The sequence below is a fragment of the Typopeltis vanoorti genome, chromosome 12 (assembly GCF_054136105.1).
Source record: "Typopeltis vanoorti isolate ZY-2024b chromosome 12, IOZ_Tvanoo_1.0, whole genome shotgun sequence".
In the NCBI taxonomy this organism is placed as follows: domain Eukaryota; kingdom Metazoa; phylum Arthropoda; class Arachnida; order Uropygi; family Thelyphonidae; genus Typopeltis; species Typopeltis vanoorti.
The window spans coordinates 121883178-121905158 of NC_143560.1; the positions used below are offsets into that span (position 1 = coordinate 121883178).

At 36.8% G+C, this 21981-nt stretch overlaps 1 protein-coding gene across 1 annotated transcript in view; it reads left to right on the plus strand.

Moving 5' to 3' along the window:
• Positions 1-18894, plus strand: part of onecut (homeobox protein onecut) — a 263632-nt gene extending 244738 nt beyond the window's left edge. The window contains exon 5 of the mRNA XM_090402187.1: positions 18536-18894. Coding sequence (XP_090258313.1) covers positions 18536-18894 — 359 coding nt within the window. The remainder of the gene's footprint in view (positions 1-18535) is intronic.
• Positions 18895-21981: the final 3087 nt, after the last annotated feature.

Sequence of the window (21981 nt, forward strand, 5' to 3'; positions counted from 1 at the left end):
CTGGTTTTCTTTTTCCTAATGGCTTGTACTTTAACACTTTCATTGCCAATCTGAAAATTGGAATTTCGTGGGGTGGCCGATTTTTTTTTTTTTTTATTTTGTTAGCGACGTCAACGCGATAACGCGTGATCGGCCATTTGGTGAGAACTCGCATCGCGCGATATCGCGTGATTGGCAATGAACGTGTTAAGGCTTGTTTTGGTAATCTTTCTGTTTTCATTCTTTGAACGTGTTCCATCCATTTATTTTTATATCTTTAAATATTTTCTATTACCGATTCCTGGTTTAATTGTTTCATAAGAAAGCTCCATGTTAGATCCTAGAGCAGGGTTTCTGGATTATGGAAAAAAAAATTAAAAATAAATAAAGACTCCTATTATTTTTAAATAAAATTTATTCAACTGGTAACTCCCTAATAGAATGGGGGGGGGGGGAAACAATTGTGATTCCTATCTTTAAAAAAAGGTAGTAGAGATGATCCTAAAAATTATAGAGGTATAAACATACTAAATTCCTGTTACAAAATATATAGCAGAATCTTAAATAGTAAACTAATGAAATATTCCGAAAACTTTATTTTAGAAGTACAGAATGGATCTAGAAAAGGGCGATCATGTATAGACCCGGCCTTTTGCCTAAAATTAACAATAGAGAAAAGAAGAGAATACAATTTAGAAACACATAAAGCATTTATTGACTTTGAAAAAGCATTTGACAAGTTAAAGAAACATATTATTTAACATATTAAAAGAAATTTCTTCGTCGTTTCTTTTGTGATCAAATAGGGTATACTTCGCAGTTTTTCTCATAAACTTCATTTCAGCTGTTATTAATCTTTGTTTGTCTTTTTGTTTTATTGTCCAGATTTCGCTTCCATACATTAAGACTGGTAGGGCTAATGTATTGTATACTTTTAGCCTGGTTTGTTTTTGAACTAGGTTTGGTTTAAATCTAGAATTAATTACACCTGTTATTTTTAAATATTTTGCAATTTTTACGTTTATATCTTTTTCATATGTGATCATACATCCTAAGTAGTTAAATGAATTCACATGTTCTAAGATCTTGTTATCTATTACTATCTTAGTTCTTGTTGGATCTTGTCCTTTAAAGGCCATAGTTTTCGATTTTTCTGTTGATATTATCATACCATAATCTTTGGATATCTCATTTAGATTTAAAATAGCTTTCTGTAAGTTATCTTCAGAATTTGTAATTATTATTTGGTCGTCGGCAAAGAGGAGAGTGTTTAAGTTTACTGTAGGAGAAAGTTTAATTCCTTGATGTAAATTTTTATTCCATTTTATTATTATTTCATTTAAGTAGATATTAAAAAGAGTTGCTGAGAGGGGACATCCCTGTCGGACCCCTTGGTTTATCTCGTGATTTAATCTTATTTGTATTTGATTATTTTCATATATACTTGTGATAGCTTTTAGGATATTATTTGGTATTTGTCTTTCTTTTAGTATGTTAAATAATATGTTTCTTTTAACTTTGTCAAATGCTTTTTCAAAGTCAGTAAACGCAATATGTGTTTCTAAATTGTATTCTCTTCTTTTCTCTATTATTCATTTTAAGCAAATGGCCCAGTCTATACATGATCGTCCTTTTCTAAATCCATTCTGTACTTCTAAAATAAAGTTTTCGGAATATTTCATTAGTTCGCTATTGAAAATTCTGCTATATATTTTGTAACAGGAATTTAGTATGTTTATACCTCTATAGTTTTTAGGGTCATCTCTACTACTTTTTTTTAAAGATAGGATTCACAATTGTTTTTTTTCCCCATTCTATTGGGGGGTTACCAGTTGAATAAATTTTATTTAAAAATAATAGGAGTCTTTATCTATTTTTAATTTATTTTTTCCATAATCCAGAAACCCTGCTCTAGGACCTAACATGGAGCTTTTTTCAAGCTACTTCAGGCGTCCAATAAGTGGGGTGGTGGTGTCACACCGGGCGAAAAAATTCATCTCCTATTTCAAAGACAATCACAAACATCCATGCCCAATGCGGCATTCGAACTCGTAGCCCGTTTGTTGGAGAGCGGGTACGCTAACCACCGCACCAACTAAGGCCTCTTATCAGCGTTTGTCTCTGATATACTATGAATGTGCTTTGCAGACTTAGCATCTAAAGTCTGTTTAGAAAAGAAGCGTTGGTTTTGAGGCTATTGCAGTTATACAAAGTTTGCTGCATTGATCCTTCAGTTCGCGAGCAAAGCTATGTGTGACATTGTGACTTGGGCCTAATGCTAATTAAAATAAACAGCACATTTATTTTACTGATAATTTACAAGTGATTCACAAAAGGAATGGATGCATGTGTAATAACTGCGGCAAGAGATATGCCGAACGTGCGAATGCAAACGTTAATGCTTACTTGGTACCTACTGGGCGGACAAACAGAACGGAAAATAATGGTAGTGCATACTATGCGCAACTTAAAGCTCATTCAATTTTTTTTTTTTATTATTATCATTGCGATACGTTTATAATAAACAGCAAACTTAGTTTACAAGCACGTGGCCTGAAGAAAGAATGAAGAGAAAAAATCCCTTACGGAGAATGACTGTGGAACGTTGATTCCGTAGGGCAGGATGAACAAATGCAAAGAGTGAAACCGAATGAACAATCGAAAATAAACACTAATTTATCTAAAAATCACTGGTGACGAATGCAGTTAAGGGGCGGTACGATATAGTAAGTTATTTCGGCCAAATTAATTGCAGTTACAAATCCGCTTTGAGATCACAGTTTAGGTATTATTAATGCACTTTCAGGACCTCGCCAGATGTGTTCATTATAATATAAATATACTGAAATGATATTCTTAAATTCTGCTTTTATATTTCCGTATAACTACTGAAATGTAAAAAACACCCTTTCTCTTTTTTTTTATTTATTACAGTACTTGTTACATAGAACTTTTGCTTCAGGCATCAGTGATGAAGATTATCCCCAAAATAACATAAAAATAATTAGACAACGCATCATAACTACATAAACTTCTTTACACGAGGATATCAGTCCAGATGCTTGCTCAAATACACGACTTACTGGAATTCATATCTTGATCAAGACGAGATTGCTTGGAACAGTGTTGAGTTTAAATAAATAAACCAGAATTACGAATATGTGTTTTTTTTTTTCTCTGGCAGGAAGAAGTGATGTTTTGATAAAGGAAGCCAAGTTATTGAATGATTGCATACGTGTGGGTGTGTGCGCGCGAGAGACTAGACTCGTCACTATTTTATATGAACATCACATAGACGGGTCTAAAAAAAAAAGAGAGAGTCCATTAAACTGATAATTTTTGGATATCAGTGCGATAGAATCATATATTGCGAATCTGTGAACTTCTTAATGAAACATTTAAAAAGCAAAGTTTCGGAATAATGAAAATGCTTAGAAAAATTAACGCAACACAAATGAGCAGAAATTATCAGCAAATAATAATTGAAAAAAAAAAATCTAGAAACTATTCACTGGTTTCAATGTCAGGCACAAAGCTTTTAGACTGTTGTCTGATTTTAAATTAAAAAATGAGATGAGGTAAGAAGAAGATTGCTGATGATATCGTGCTCCATTCCGCACATATCTTCAACTGTTAAATACGGTCATGAATATAAAATACCCGCGATCATGCTCCACCTACGCACAGTAGAAGAGAAAGCTGCACAGTACAGAAAGATGGATTCTTGTATTATCATTGAAGTAAGACATACCTAAGGGTAGCACTTAAATATATATCATTTGAATATTAGGTGTCTTCCACGTGGTTTGATTTTATGCCGAAAGTGGGGGCACACAAATAAAAATAAAATAAATACTAACTTCTTAGGATGAAATATTTTAAGAGAAGTCGAGTTCCTTAAAGAATAAAATAAATTTCAATTTTTAATATCAGTATTTTTGATATCAATTTCACACGAAAGTTGCAGAATGCTGTAGCACATTGGTGTAGCGTGCTGCGTAAAAACCTCTTCTTCCTCTCTGGAGTATCCGATCATCATTTCGAATGTTAGTTTGTGGCTAACACTTCCAAACGAGTGGTTAGCATATCCGCTCTCCCTCCAACCAACAGGCTGCTGGTTCGAATGCCGTCATAGGCATTGGTGTTTGTCATTATGCGAGAGATGAATTTCAAACACTGAATAAGTAACACAAATGAAAAAATAATACGACAGATGCAGAAGTATTTAGAACAATACAACCGATAAATAACAGATTAGTAAAAAGTAATACTATGTGTTATAAAAATATTATCCTCCAATTATTTTCCAAGTGGTAATATAGAGATTGATAATAAAAGAAAAAAAAACTTAGGAATAAAGAACAGAAATGGAGATGTATTAGAAAGAAGTGTACAATGTGTGAAAACAACGGCTGTCTGTAGCCAACCCCCTCGCCATTCACGAGTGGAAGTTGCATAAAAAATATGAAAATAGACCTGAATCCTCTATGGGAAACGAACTGTACAGAATCATTACACTACTCTTTTTTTTTTTTAGTTGCTTTCTCCATTTCGTACTATTTTTCCTGTTCCATTTTGTATAGATTTGTTTTTTAATTTAACTGACTAAGAAATTTGATAATTTAGGGCTAAAAATTTAGAAATTACTTTGCCAGCATAAAGAGTCGGTGAATAGCAGAACCAATCGCTTCAACTGAGGACTAAAGCCGCCAAAAATGACTTGATAGTATAATACATTTTAAGGGAGAATAATACAAGCCCGTCGTTATTTTATACGCTAAATAGGGAGATATTATTTGCACTTTGAGACTGAGGATCACACTCAGTTTATTTGCTTGTCTTCTTGACCTTAGTTGCCCATGCCTACTCCAAGATAGGTAGCGTGATTGCATTTCATATATTAGATGACCATTCTTCATAAAATATTTGATTATTGTACGAAAAACATCGAAGTGAGCACATCTCTGTACATGTGTAAAAAGTCACCGTAGAATAATTTAAAGCAGAGGAGGTTTTGAAATTTCGAACTGTGGTTATAACTATGTAAAAACATTCACGGAAATCTCGTCTGCGATGCAGTTCGAATAAGATGAATCCCTGGCGCATTTTCTCTGAAAACAAATCCAAACGCGCAGTAAAGTATAAGGAAGAACAAATAACATTGAGATTGTTACTCAAAAACAGACAGGTTATCGAAATGGGAGAAAAACAAGAAAACAAAGTCTCCGCCCCGAGGAACCTCCAGTACCGACTGTGCATTTTCACCCCTGATCGAGTTAGTGCTAACTGTTTCTTCTAATTTTTTTCAGCCCTCATGTTACTTCTTTGTTATCTGAGACATGCAGAAACCATCATATTTGATGTATGTTTCTGAACACGGCGTTTCATTAATTCTTTTTTTTTTTTTTTTTTTAGTTGAACAATAGCTGGCTCTTGATCCAAGGATGATTTTCACTTTTTTTAAGCGCCAACGAATTCATTTTTATACGGAGTGCGTTGTGCTTAATTCCATTAACACAAACCTGTTAACCCAAGCAAGCAAAGAAAGCGAGTGTGCCACCTAGCGGAAAACAATAGCATCCTCCTTAAAATGATTGCAAGGTTTACATGTTACTTCCGTATTGCCTAAGAAACGTGTTCTTAATGGGGCTACGAGTGGGCTGAAAAACACCGAGGGACATTCTTCGTGTAACGTGGGATGCATCACTTGTCACCTCAAGCGCTCTGTCACCAGCGTGGACTGATGAGACGGTGGGGTCTTTCCTGCTCGCTATTCATCACCTCCGCCTTCACGTGTCACTCTTCCATCCAGCCAGACCAGTGGGTCCTCTCCCGTTGCTCCCTCCATCTCTCTGCAAACAATAAGGTGCGGGGAGGGGAGGGGGACCGAACCTGAGCTACTTGATTAGGTTGGTGATGAGTCGGGAGGGTGGCACGGCAGGATTCATCACGGCGGTAGCGGGCAGCTGGCCGCTGCATTCACCGACCGTCACGCAACCTAGTGTACCAGGTGTCCTGTTCTCACCGCCAACACGCGCCGCTCAGAACACACAGAGAAGCACCACTTCCCGCCAATTCCCCCGTTCTATTCATATCGTTGTTTCCTTCTGTTTTTTGTCTTCTTTATGTTTGTTTGTGAAAGTTTCTCGCGGAGTCTAACTAACCTAAGAAGATAATGGTATCTGACTGGAATATTCCCCTTTGATTTCGTCAGGAAAACATGTTGCTTGCGATTGGATTATTCAAAAACTACCTCTGGCTGCCGATCTAGGAGGGTTTTTTTTATTTATTTTTTTACTTTTTTCTGGATCTGCGGCTAACAGGAAGCGTTTTGGATAGCGTGACTAATATTTTAGACGCGCGTGCTAGTTTAACTACTCCGTCATTCATTGTTACCCAGCCTGACATATCCCTGAAAGTGGCCTCTGTTTTCCTTCACAACGATGAGACCAATACAGACTGCATTTCCAAATACATATTTGCTGCCGCTGTTGTTTCGTTTATTTTTTTTATTATTATTCTTTTAGCAGAACGACAAGAAAGGAAAAACACATCTTTATCTTATCGTTATACGGGAAATAATTAATGTGCGTATGTTATTTTCTCTTAAAGGACGAAATTCGCCTGTTAAGTATCATAAAAAGGACCAAGCGGGTTGTTTTCTCTTTTGTTTTGGCGATTCCAATATCGCAAGGTCTGTTATGCAGGGTACACACGTTTTAACTTTTCTTTTATATACGCAGCGGGTTCGTATTTTTTTCTTAAAAGGGCACAGAAAGAAGTAAACAGTTTAAATGAAATTTCCTGATCAGGAAGGTAGGTCACGTAACTTGTCTCAAGTCCGTTCATTTTTATCGAGATTCTTCTCGTTCATGTTCATAGTGTGTCATATTAAACTGATCGTAAAAGAATCGTCTTTATTTCGCACTCGCAATGAGGACACACGATTGCCGTGTACAACCAACCCCTTTTACACGTAGTATTGCAAAAACCACACGATAACTGAACTCATTCTTCATCCGTTTTTCAAGATTCCAAACTCGACTCTCTTGATAGCCACTAGCGAGCGAGTAGAGTTTGGCTATCAACAGAGAAAAACTCGTTCAAAATGCGAGCCAACTTCAAGATGTAATACAGATTAATGTGCTTGGAAAAAGCTGAAGCGATTATAATATTAATGTGTGCTTTTTTTTTTTGCAATAATAATAAAGTCGGGTGAAGCTCGTGTATTAGTTCGTAAACTCCTTTTTTATCAACGTGTTGGAAATATTAAACAGAAGAGGGAGGGTTTACGAAGCGAAAGATGAAAATGAGATCACCGCACTGCATGAAGCCCTTGTCGTAATTGAGTGCTTTTACCCTCGTATTTAGGTCCGCCGAGCCTAATAAAATATTAGTGTTACTGCTAGCAGCAATGGGTGCCCATCTATAATGCACCAATTGGACAAACACTAAATATAAACAGCGATTCAGCGCGTATGTCTCCCTTTCCCATTTCTTGCTTTTTCGAGGCTGGACAATGTAAACAGCGGTCAGAAATATCGACCATTGAGTGTACGAAATGCATTTTTAACGGCAGTCATTTGCGTTCATTTTGCATTCGTGCCGCTATATAAATTACCAATCATGTACAGATTCAATTCTAACTACTAGCGGTCACTTCTTTTCGCAAATTGAGCTGATTGTCAACAAAATCAATGTTGGTCTTAACAGAAGTTTCTTGCATTAATAACAGCATGAATGAGAAATAAAGCGCGGATTTAAATTGCTCGTAGAAGTTCTGTATGAGGTCGGACCACTTTCTGGTTCTGTATTCATTAAAACGTGCTCAAGGCCGCTCTTTTTACTTCTTTATTCTGCCTTCAACAAAATGCAATTTTAATTATTGCGTGCAGTTATTTAGAAATGGTTTAATTCAAAACGTTTTCAGTTCTCGTGTCGCCACTGCCTTCCACTTTTTTTTTTCTCCTCGAGTTTTTTTTTTTTTTTTCGTCTTCCCGCTATTCCAGCACTTTAAAGAAACCAGACGAGGTTTTGAAAGTTTCCCTACTGACTGTTTCTCCTGACCACAGACATCATCGTCTTGGAGATCGAGGGTCTCATGAATCCTTAACCATCCCCACTAAAAATTAATAGCAGCTGAGGCAGCATTAATTGGCTGCATCGCTTATTCCGTCGCGGCTGCAGAGAGGGCTGCCAACAGCTGTTACATCTTCAGATCAATCGAGAGGACTCCTCTTATAGATGGCCGTGCCAAAGGTGAGATTGACAGAATGGAAAAACTAGAGACGGAATAGAGCAAAAACCATCCTCGCACGAAAAAAAATTGTAAGAAAAAAAGGAAATTAAGAAAAATACGCGAAAAATATACCATGAAAAGAGGGATTGGAAACTTGAATAAAGAAAAAAAAAAATCAATGGTAGCGATTGAGGGAAACAAAGTGGGAGACTAGTGATTAACTGAAGCATAGAAGAAACAGAAGGGAAAAAAAATTCAGAAAATGAAATAAATTATGATCCTGAAATACAAAGGAAAGAATTTTTGAAAGATCGAATGGGGTCCAGTTCGGATTAAAATACTCTCTCTCACTCGCTTTGTTCAGGGTACTGCGAGTGCGCTAAATAAGTCAGTTGGTCGCCCCGATCTCCACTCCGAGCATAAACATGCAAGCACTTGATGCGGGTGAACTCAGTTTTGTGTGATGGATCGAGAGTGCGTAGGAGATGAGCAATGTCCTCAACTGCGATGACGGATGTACCGAGTGGTGATATATTGCGGACTCACTCCAAAAGCGCGTGCTTAGGGATCGACACCTGCATCAATTCAGTTCAAATAATGGAGAAGTTACAACATGACCTTTATTGACTGATAAGGTGCAGCTTCCCTTGGCTGATTGAACGCGTAGGGGGCCCCTTCTTTAAGGGATGTTTTAGGTTTTAGTCGAAGCAAGCAAAGGAGCGAGTGGCTCGGAATAGAAGAATAGAACATTGCCGATAATTTATTTTAAAAGTGTAGAAATAAGTAAAGAATTATTGAGAAAAAAAAGTTATTACCGTCAAATGAAAATTTAAAATCCACAAAGTGAATTTTAACTTTGAATATATTTAAGGTTTATTTACAGAATTTTTGCTGTGGGAAAGAGTATTCTGAAAACATGCTATCCGCTACTGATAGAACGGCTAAGAAGTGAAGTGCAGCAAGAAAATATTTTAAATCTCTTAACTATCCAGAAAGAAGCTGCTTTTTAATCTCTGAAAGACCAGCTTCGAAACAAATACATTAACGACACTGTGAAGATGTGCGCTTGACTTAGGGAGCCATCATCAAAGTATTTTCGACTTCCTATTACTATTATGCTTTCACTCCGACATTACCTAACAAAAACATTTCAACTCCCGGTATTATTGCAGGTACAAATCACGTGATTTTGAAGTATGGCATCTAACAGTTTAAGAGTCCGAATTTAGGAGTATCTTTTCAAGCTTTTCTTTAGAATATTACCTGGCATTAAGTTATTCGACGAAGGATAAATCTTCTCAAAGTAATCGATATATTGCATTCACATGATATTCAGCATGGGTTGACTCAGTACCGCACTATTTAAAAAACGTGATTTCCAAAAAAAAGTTTGCATTTGTTTTTTATTAGCACATACGAAGAGTCCAACTGATTTGATCCTAATGTTTGATACTCAGAGGCAAAAGTAAAAGTGGACACACCCACACCACTTCGCATTAATCCGAAAGCATTTTTGTTCTCACATATACGATCTTCAGTTGTTCTAACAAATCAGTAATTTCTTCCTTCCTTCAATTAATTTAGTTCGTTTAATATAATTTCCAGCTCTTCCCCCTACCAAGATAACGAAGATCATGTTTGCTGTTTGCAGCAAGAAGATCATATTGTGATCCAGCATTTTTTGATGATTGGAATGCAATATGATCTTCCTACAGAAAGACACCACAGCAGTGACACAGAAATTTCAGAATTAAGTCAAGACAAATGTCGCCTGGCATTAGTTGTCTCGACTTTAAGAGAAGCACATTAATCGTGTGCTTCTGTTTAATTGTTAATTTATTTCCTTTGAAACAGAAGTAAACCTTGTTACCTGCAACCGAGATAGGGCTAACGCACGTTGAAGATCTAGAGAAAATGCTATTTGCGTTCGAGAGTTGGATCATCAAGTAGCTTTCCAAATAAAGAGCTTGCGTGACTTTTTAAATTCTTATACAACCGGTGAGTTTTTAAAACAAAGAATTTTTACTTTATATTACATCCAAGCATTGATCTAAGATCTGAGATTTCTGGTTAAAGAAGTATTTCCGAGTGTCGTTGCATTAACTGTGGGATGTTCCGTCTTTCCTTAGAGAATATAACAGTTGTACTCTTCCTATCTGTTGTTTATGCGCGATATTTGTCTCTCGCTTAAAAGGTAAAATTCCTTGTGTAAGAGTCTGAATAATTAGTATTATGCGATGCCTATATACAGATCACACTATATATAGCGGTCTCACAGTAGCGAATTTTAAAAATTTTCGGCCATTTTTTGGACAATTGTTTTTCGCGTTACTTGGGTTTACAGTGATTCGTATGCATACTTTATAAGAGCAACCTGTTGTGATTGGTTGGATTTATCATTTGCAACCAAGATCATGAAATCCATTAATTGCGCGCGTTTTCCAGATGTTCCATGGTCGTGGAAGGATTTTTTGGGTCAGATCTCTGCAGAAAAGACCGCGACTTTCATCCACTCGATGGACAGATGTTGCAGTAGTCTCACATGTGTTAAAATGGCCCAAATTGAAAAATTCGTGTTTCGGGAACCATGGATGGGTTTTGATTTTACGACTATTGCAACATAAAGTTAAAACAGAAAGTACAAAACAGCGCTTCTCAAATGCACTCTGTTTCACCAACTTGTATAAACCTAATTTAACGTTATTACAGTCACTTCCTCCCTAAGAATGTTTAACTTTTATTTTTTGTCCAACTAACTATTCCGAAAGGTGTCCAACCGGAATTCATCGGTGCACTGATGATCAACTGAGTCGTTTCCACAGAAATGTTGCAGCTTAGGGTAACACAGAGTAGTCGAAAATGTTAATGCAGAGTTCGTTATTTCAAACAACAAAGTAAGGGGATTCAGTTCAAACGCAGGAGAATCCTCCCCAAACCTGTCGCCACGAACAAAAGGAATGTTCTAGAAATGAGACGGACGAATAATTTTTGCACTTTATTAATGGTAATTGATATTAATTAGCAGCATTCAAATATATCTGGAGAAAGGAGCATTAAAGATATTTAAATGAAGTATACTTCTTCTTTTGTAGAAGACGATTATAAGATTTCCTTCAAAAACACTGAAACATTTTAAAATGAAGAGAAATGTCCGAATTTCTCTTAAATCATTTCCAAGAAACTGGCAGTAATCTTCCCACTCACTCAGCAATTAAAAAAGAAACCTGTGATGTGTTATTAAAACACAAATATTTCCCAAAACAATTCCATTAAAGGAGAACATCGCCTTAAAATCACCTGAAAATTACGGATCCGAATCAGGTGATGTTCGAAAACTGTCGCTGCGCAAATTTTGCAGTGCGCGACTTAAGGGAAAATATACATTTATCCTAAATTGTTTCTCTGCCTAAAAATAACTGCTGTTAAAACCATATTAAATATGACCATATCTAGAAACCAACAAAAACACACAATAAAAATAGAGAATCACCAACTGGAACAAGTCCACTCCTTTAAATACTTGGGATCATGTATACAAGAGGATGGTAGACTAGACACAGAAATTAACAACAGGATAAGAGGGGGAACAAAGCTATTCTATGCAATGAAAGACCCACTCCTAGATAAGAAAGAGGTCGCCCAGAATACCAAAATGGCAGTGTACCGTTCAGTGTTTCTACCAACATTAAGATACAGTTGTGAATCTTGGTTTTTAACAACAGGAAACACAATTAAACTACAAACAATTGAAATGAAATATCTCAGGAAAGTGGCACAAAAAACAAGACTAGATCGAATAAGAAATCAAACCATAAGAGACAGCCTTCAAGTTGCACCTCTGAATCAATTTAACGCAAAGCCCAAATGAGATGGTTTCGACATCTCAATCGAATGGAAGAATAGCAAAAACTGTATACGAAAGCCAGAAAACAGGAAAAAGAAACATAGGCAGACCCAGGAAAGGTTGGCAAAAGGAAATTAAAGAAAAATTGGAAAAGAAGGGAATTAACTGGAAAGAAGCAAAACAACAAACCTTGGACAGGACGGCATGGAAATCTCTTTGGCGAAATCTCGACGCTTAAAAGCATGAGATCATAGGCGAAGAAGAAAACCATATTAACTCCACCACACCACACAAGAAAGAAAAGTGGCTTTTAAGAATTACTTAATCTAAATGCAGAGCAAATATTTTGAATTTGACAGTCTTACGCGATGTTTAAGACTGCTTTCGCTGCCTTGTTGCTCATATCATGGACTGACTGTAGAGCTGAGAGCCTTCTTTGAGAACTACGGCTTTAGGTCTGTGGTTTTATTATTTTGATTACCTTACGCGAAGCAGATCCGTCTTCCTGTTGTAGCGCGAACGATGAAAGGTGCGGTGTATCATCTCTCACTACTGGAATATTTCGCATTCATTTGCACTTACGTTTCCATGATAATTTCCAATGCTTTATAAAGAATTAAATATCATAGTTCGTTCACGTATTTATCTATTTGCATATGAACCGAGTTTAGTTTTCTTTGTAACACCGATATATTCATATTCAGGAGAATTAGTATGTCTGTTCTAGCAGGAGAAATAGCATTTAACACACATCAGTGAGAAATAATCTGCATTTTGATATGTCAAATTTATTATTCTACAGAATACGTTTATTAAAGTAATAGAAAATATCAACTTCCATCGGTGCGCTTCTAACGTAGAATTTAACGTACACAGAATATCTTTTATTAAAAGATAAAGTATTTGCATTAGAATACAACACGAATTTGTGTCTTGATATGCTTAATTCATTTGTATGCGCATAATTTGAATTTATTTCAAACTGGAATTGATTTTATATTCTAATACAATCGCATTTATATTTTAGTTTAATGTTAGAAGGACCTGCGGCAGTTTCTTTTTAATTACGGTAAAGCGCAAAATTTGAGACTAGTTACTTCTAGCGCGCCTATCTGGATTGGAAGAGACAGAAAGTCTGGCGCTCATTCACCAGACTGAGCACGATCACTCTCATGAAAGACACTGTTGTCAAATAGCCTTAAAGAAACATGCGGTTATCCGAATTTTCTCGCTCTAAGTGCGACCTCTCATTTGATTCCACTTCTATTACCAATGTTCAATAAACTGAACGTCCTTGGAGGATGAATCTGCTACATCGTAAAATTTAGCATTCGTTTGGCTTTAGGACTTCCTAAAGTCTCATTCATTTTTAGCATCTCGCTTTCAGACTAATCTATCGTTATATTTAAATTTCATTAGTTTAATATGCGCGCCGCCGTAGCACAATTGGTTCGATTATCGTTCGTGACGAGGGGAATCCTTATATGGCTTCTTCAGTTGAAGGTGAGTTAGCCGATCTCATACGGTGGTAGCAGGGTTTTTTTCTTCCGGAAACTCTGGTTTTTCATTCCGCGTACAGACAAATCGGCCTTCAGAACATACGCAATTTACAGACAAAAAATACAATTGTTGGTGGTGATGGACGATAGATGGCGTTGATGGTAGTAGTGTCGCAGTTGGAGAATTAAGTAGTGGTGGAGAGGATGAGATGTATTTAGCTAAGTAGAGTAGTGTGCCCTCCCACGATGAGTCCTTGGACTCCCTGGAGGTGTCACGTGGTAATAATAATAATAAAATTAATATGACTGTTCTCTTTCCCATTTTATTTCATGAATCATTTCTGCAAGTTCTATCACGTGAACCATTTCTGTTATATAATCTGTGGCAAATATCAGACCTCTTGATTTCCAAAATGTGGTCCATGCTATAATATAATAACGCGGCAAAATTCTAAAAACTACGGACACATGAGGTTCATTAAGCTTGTTATTTTATATTCAAATTGCGTACCTGTCGAGGACTTTTTTTTTCTAAAAATAAATAAAACTACACAATTCGACCAACATGTGCCGCATCAAATGATTTACATCTGATATATCAGTGTAGATGTAATAGCACTCATATTGAAAACAAGGGTGGGTCGCACGATATTAGGGACTTCTAAAGGTCAGCTTTTCCTCCCTGAAATTTCGGCTTGTAACTGAACTTGCACCGTTTCAGACATCCAGTTCAGAATTTAGGATCAGTTGTTTGCTATTCTTGGTCACTCCAAGGTCATCGGTAGCCAGGAATTCAGATATCACTGGCTGCCTACCGATTTCCAATAGTTTGGGCTAAAGCAGTGCCACCTACTTCCTATGGGAACAAAACGACATTTGCGAGTTATGTTTACCTAATGACAATCGTACACATCCATAGTCGGAGATTCCAACGCACGGCTTGCCAGTCGAGAGTAGAAGTGGGAAGTAGACCACAAGCCAAAGCGTTCATAGCCTCGAGAACACAAAAAAGATACACGGAGCCAAAGGAGCTCTTTCACTTTCAGTGTGTTTCGTTATGCTTCGAAAAAATGTTATTTTTATTTTATTTTTTATTTGTTTAGGAGACGCGATACAGTTCAGGTTCGGTAGGCATTCTACCCTCTTAATATTTCTTACGGAATTAATTGACATTGGGAAGTGAACTACATTTCTTTTTTTTCATGATTTTTACTTGAGATTCTCCCGTTTTTTTTTTTTTTTTTTTTTTTTTTTTTTTTAAATCAGTGGAATCATTCAAAGAATTGCACTCATGCCATCACCGTAGGCCATTTTCAATAAACTGCCTTTGGGCTGGCCATTATTTTTATTTTCTAAACACAGCACTGCATATAAACAGTGCACTTCCCTGTAACAAAATTTTAGGTTTACTCAACAGAGCGGTTTATTGCTAAACATTGAACTGTCCTAACTTACCCAAACCTGCACAGAAATGTTTGTTTTTTCTGTGATTTATTGTAACGAGCCTGTAGTTTACACCGAAATACACAGTACATCAAATTTTGATGAAGTTGGAAGAACTGCGTATGCTAGTGGATATTTAGCACTGCATCTCCAGAGTGTTTCTGAACTGTAGAATGTAGCGATAAAAAATATCTAAAGAGGGTTCTAATCAGAAACAGTGAAAGACCACAGAAAAAAAAAAAAATTCGTTTCTGATAATAAGCGTCTTTAGGGAATTAGAAAAGGTAAACACACCTAATGATTGCAAAGCAACAGACACATAATATCTCAGATGAACAACAATACAGCATATTCGTTTTGCTGTCGTGGTATTATTGCGTTTGAAATCCTCCACAAATTCAGGTTTTTTTCTTTTAAAACTAGATTAATAGTTGGCACAATGAGAACTTCGAGGAATCCAGAAAAAATTTTTTTTTTCTTTTTGTTCATTCTCCGGATGCCATTGTCACATCTATCGAAATATCAACAAGAGTAGGTGGGCTCGATTTATCACTAATATATTCCTTAGATTCAGTTAAAGTCAAAAGGTTCGATATATAACGAGAAAATCTTAGAAGTAGCTGAGATACTTTTAACATGACGATATTTTGCGAAAGAAAGAAAGCCAAAACCGTGGCAGTATATGTTTCCGGGATAAACGGTGTTCACAGTAGAACATGGCAAAAATAAATTTGGCAAACGAACACGTTACGTGCAAAACTTCACTAGAAACTAAAACTGGCATTTTCGGTGCTTGTACAGCAGTGTACTCAATACGCCTAATAAAATGAACTGCGAAGTGAACTTCCACTTGCTGAAGAGTGTCGGAAATTGGGCTGAAGATTTATTATTAATCGTGACTGCCAACTCTTGTTCGCGATGAAAAATCTCCTCGGTTACGATGATTAAGGTTGTAGAGTGCGTTTCCGTGGAGAAATTTTTGGGATTTAAATTTTGATTTCGGAAGTAACTTAAGCATTTGATAACTTGGTCGAACACGATTTCTGATTTGGTTCGTTTCTGATTCAAGTTTTTTTTCTTTCTCACAAGGTTGTAGAAATGGTAAGGATTTTGTACATCTTTAATCCATATCCACTGGATATGGATTAAGGACCCACGAAATACAAGATTTTATCTAATGATATTCAAGTATATTCTGCCATGTATTCGAGGAATGGTAAAAATATCATTTCTTTTTGAACAATTTGCTACTTCTCCCCACTTCTAGACATTAAGCTGAAAATGTATTTAGAAGGAGCTTATTTCTTTTTTAAGTTGCATTATTTGGAATTACTGTCAAAACACTTATAATGATGAGGAGTGTGTATTGTGCTTTGAATTTCAAGTATTCTTGTGACTAGTTTGTGGGATGAAAAACTCGAGTTTTGGGGACGTGTCCATCATGCAGAAGCAGTTCTGATGACGACATTAGCTCAAATTCGGAAGATCAAGTTTTGAAAATCTGATTTTTGATCAAGGTTTCGATTTTCTCAGTTGGTATTGCGGCCAAAGCAAACAAAGTTACGAGGCTAACGTAACTACATGAGTGCAAGAGAATGCACTCATGTAGGTTCAGAAAGTAAATATTCGATTTTTTTTGGGGGGGGGGAAACTTTACTCTTTCTATATGACACTGGCTAGCTAGCTCACCTTCATTTCTCTCATTTAATCTCCCCATGAAGATTCCTCACCCCGTAAATATGATTTGAACCCAGGTCTTTCAGGGTGATAATGCAACGAACCATGCAGCTATTTTCCTGCACGTGTAGATTTACTGGAAGCCTGGGGTGTCGAGGAAATGAATTATCCCGAAACTGCAAAGTTCACTCGAGGGTGAATATCGTTTAGTATGTGTAAAATGTTTTAGGCCAATACGACCATGTGGACACATAATATAGGCGTCAATATATCTAAGCAAAAATTTAGGAGAGAAAAGGAAAGAATTTATTACTGATCTTTCGAAAGATTACAATATACAAGCGCTCTATAATTTGTACAGCTAATTATTCTGCTGCACATTTTGTTAACTTGAAAATGAGTTGGGCTGTTTGCTGACAGAAGTAACTCAGACCACTGTGATCTCTGTTAATTGCGTGCTTTTCTGTCTTGACCAGAGTTTTCCGGTGGAAAACTTCACTCCGCTATTAGTATTAGAAAGGTCTTAAACAAGCCTGCCAGAGTCTCAGCGAAGCAGCAAATATGAGTGGTTATTTTATTAAATTAGTTTTCTATATTCTGAAATATGAGTTGAATCCGAAAGTTATTTAATATAATACAGACCGGCATTGGATAATTAGATTCAGTTTCTACTACAGCTGAAGCCATGAGGTCCGGTTGTCTTCTTATACCTTCGACGAAGTGTGTTTGCAAGCTTTTTTTTTTTTAATTTCAGAAAGGGGAGGAGATTGTAGTCCAGTCCATTTGCAAACTATCATTTTTCGGTCAGCGACTGGCTAACTTTGGCTTAATCGAAAAGGCCTACAAGGCTTCCTACGTTCTTCCTGGATGAAATTCGTAACCTTCGAATGCCTGTGTTATTCATGGAGGCATTTGAAGGTTATGCAAAATTGAATCTCTTTTCGTAAACGAAGCATTAACTTCCAACACTCTTCAGATCGTAAAGTAAGAAACTCCTGCCAATCACTTGCCATAAGAAAAACAGCAGAGCAGACTTTGAAAATTATCCCCACCCCCCTCAATGTATAGTTCTTTGTAGTTTCTCCATCCGCGTTGGAAGACAATGCATCTGCCATCACACGGAAAAGTATGAAGCATTGATTGATCAGAATGGCATCTACCATAATTGATTCAACGTTTTCTTGCTTTATTTGTTGCTTATTGAACAAAAAAACCTGTTTTATAATAACGATGTAAACATTTTCTTGGTTCAAATTGTTGCAGTGTGTGTGCCAATAGGGATTACCAGCCTATCCCTATAACGGAATTAGTTAAGTGAAAAATCTAAAGAAATGCAGTAAGTGCGTCTGTTTTATTGCGATGTTCATTTATAAATGAACATCATAATTCTTGAACTCTAATATAAACATTAAATCAGTTTCTTAAAAGTGAAAAGTATAGTGATCATCCTTAAGTATATATTTTAGTCAATTGTTTATGAAAGATTACTTTTGGGGTTTTTTATTATGAAGTTTGCAAGATGTCTTTTGATACGAATCACTTAACTGAAAATTAAATAATTATTGTAGGTCTCCGAAGCCACCGTTAATGTCCATCTGCAAAACTTTGATATTTATCTTCCGTAGGACGGCAAGAAAATATTTTTGTTCTTGATTAAAAATTATTTTTTATTTTTTCAGTGACTTCAGGTAATTGTGATAGCAACGGAAGGTTTAGTGATCTAATTAACGTGTATCTAAACTAATGTAAATCTAAATAGAAAGATTCCTTTTTATTATGGACTCATGTAAACATTATATGGAAATATATCATCACGTGACCTGATAGTAATTTGCGATTTCTTTTTCTCCGCAGCCTGCAAACGGAAAGAAGAGCAACAACAGCAACAGCAAAAGAACCCCAACACCCCCAAGAAGCCCCGCTTGGTATTTACAGACCTACAGCGGCGCACCCTACAGGCCATTTTTAAGGAGACCAAGCGGCCCTCCAAGGAGATGCAAATCACCATATCGCAGCAGTTGGGGCTGGAGCTTAGCACAGTTGGAAATTTTTTCATGAACGCCAGACGGCGCTCTCAGGACAAATGGCAAGACGAGGACAAGTCCAAGACATCCTTGTCTTCAATTAACCATATGACAAGTTCGCTACCAACCTCAAATGTTGCGTCAACCATCATTCCCCCAACCCCCACTGCTGCCGTCACCACATCGTAACCCTAGCTTCTGTATCGTCCTTTAGAATTCTAGTCCTAGCAACTACCTGACTTAGGAATCCCAGCTCCCCAACCCAAGGGGGAAAAAAGGAAACGAAGATGGTGGATTAGTTTTTAAGCGCAAGGGCACATTGGTCTGTCGATGCACATTCTAGCAATTACTTGGTGTATAGTGTTGTCCTTGCATGCCGGAACTCCGTGCTGTAAACTAAACCTAATCCTAGCACAGCTGTACACACAACCACTGCGACTCGTTCTTTTGACTCTGTTGTTACTAAACCCCAATAAATACAACTGGACAGGATTAGGCTTAGTAAAGATCTCGGAGAGTCATTCAGCTCTCCCCACCAGAAGCAACAGATTTCTAACTGCGGTAAGACAGCTCAAGGTAGCCCGAAAAGGCTGCAAATCTTAAATGTTATTCCCATCGGAAGGTCCAGGGGGATATCTTTACCGGCGTAACATTTCTAAGGTGCATGTGTAATTCGTGTGCGAATGTTCCTCCCTAGTTCAGCTCTGTCTGTACTTAAGTCTCTCCCCGAGTAACAGCAATTAGTACCTCGACTCTGTGACGTCACCACCAAAAGATAACGACAGTGTACGTAGGACGCACCCAACAGTGCAGCAGAATCAAAAATCGACCTGCCCCTACACAATTACTCTAATGTCCAGTGCAATTCAAACACAGCGCTCCATTGTGAGCCTCGAATATTAGCGACTTAATGTTGGTTTGATGCCCCATTATAATTTAGCGTAATATCAAAGAAATTCGGCGGCAGCCTAGCTCGTTTTTCTTTGTTTCCCCTCCATCATTTCATCCCCTTAATGAATACTGTTGTTGTTATTGTTTCCGAAACCAAATCGCCAGCTTGGGAAGCTTGCAGCAAGGAAACAGTTTGCCAGTTAATTGCAGTTTTCGCCATATTTATCACTTTAGCATTCCATCTTGCCATTCCCACCCGAAGCCCATTCAAGCATTTCAAGCGTGGGTCGTTAATTATGCACAAGTCTCGGAAATTAGCCCTGAGCATGAAGCTGAGTTAATTAACTCCCATCTGCAGCCGATACAGTGTCACCGAAACCGCGGTGCCTCTCCTAAAGTTATATTATTCCAGCCAACAGCTTACGAAGAGACACATGTCCTTAGCAGCGAAAAATGGAATAACATTATGCTACTTAAACCAGCCTGTCATCGCCAGTGGAAGCTTCCATAACGTCCAACACGAGCTATGCTAAGTAGTACACCTCCGACTCCCGGTGCCGCTCGGACGACATCTGCACGCCCGTTATTTAGCGATAACCGGCACCTTGTTGCGCACAATTATGCCCATGTAAATGAAGTTAATATCGCAAGCTCTTTGTATTGGTTTACCCCATCTGATAAAGCAGTTTAAGTAGCTGGGAAAGAGTAAAGGTTTCGACCTAAGAAAGTTGAACAGAAATTTTGATTCATTAGAAGGTCACCAATAACTACTTGCTTCCTGTTCTCCTTTTTATATTGTCTACAAGTAAAGGAGCGAACTTAAGGAAACTGCACGCCTGCAAATAAACAGTATACACACTCGCCAGCAATTAAACCGACTCTTAAATAAACGCGATGCCGGCTCAGTAGAATGCATTGCCGTTTCCCCCAAAAGCGAAATGCAACTCATACCTAAAACCCTTCCAAACAGTATCGCAATCTGCAATGAACACAAATCGTTTCTTAATATTGTTATATTTGACAGCGTTTTTCTTTATTAGCATTCGTTTTTTCCACGGCTGATCGCAATAGAAACGAACAAAAACGTATTTCTGAACGAGAATATTGAAAATCCTTTCTTGTAATTTTATAAGTTTAGCTTACAAAAAGTGGAACGCTTATTAGCGCATCATTTTAATCTTAATATCAGGAGCGGGCCAAAGGGATAGGTAAAATTAAACCAAATATTTATTTATTTTTGTTGCTATTTGGTTTTGTTGTCTACCAGCTAAACCCATACAGCTGATAAGTTCCTCGAAATTCATGATTTAAAAAAGTTATTGTCGCTAGGTTTAATTCCAACGTGCGTCCAAAATCGTTTTATATCTTATGCGAAATGTGACGTAGAAACGCGAATTACACTGGATATCTGAGCTAATTAAAATTACATTTCATTAAACATAATTAAATTAATATCCTGATGCTTTCAACGTAATTTTAAAATAATTAAAGGCTGTTACTTTTTCGCTTCTTGCATCGGCAACGTAGTGGTGCATTTTTCCCCAATCCGAAAACTTAGTTATGATACTTTACAATTATAACTCCACACAAAAAATAAAACAGAATAAATGAAAATAGAATACGATTCATGCTTTCAACACACATACTTCAAAAATTGACGAGCGATTATAAAAAGATAATCGCAGTGATTTCCAAAAGCAAATATCGAGAGAATATCTAATAAAAAAATATTTTTTAAATATAATTTCCATATGAGTTTATTATTAATTGACTAAAGAAAACAAATGTATAATCCAGGCAAAATATTGTGAGCGTTTTTGTTAGAATACTTTTATTTTTAAAACTCTTTCGTGTGCTAGATTTAATTTTACTTCGTGTTTTATCTTAGCCACCTGTTGGCATTGTTTAGAACTCGCTCTACACAGTTTTAATATATGTTAGAATTTATACATGATCGGTTGCATTGTTTACATCTGTTTCAATGCATGTAAACACTCTTCGTTAATCTCGTTCTCTAAAGTATACTAGAAATTTCAATCAGTCCATTACCGTATTTCGATTTCTGACTTACAAGGTAAAAGACATTTGTATCTGATTACCTGTTGATTTAAAATATAAAAAAACAGGCTGTCTCTTTTTTGAAAAGCAAGGACATGCGTCTCATGTTATGAAGTCAAAGACCATATTTTGAAAACATTAAACGAGCGCTGGGTGATCACCCATAGAAGATGATTATCATCTGCTGGACTCTTTACATTAAGTGACCTCAAACTGGCGAGCTGGTTAAGATTTTTATCTCCTACTGACATTTCATTCGATGCAGATAGTCTGCAATAAGCGGTGGCACCAACTAAAACAAATGTTCTAGTGTGTTTATGTCTACTC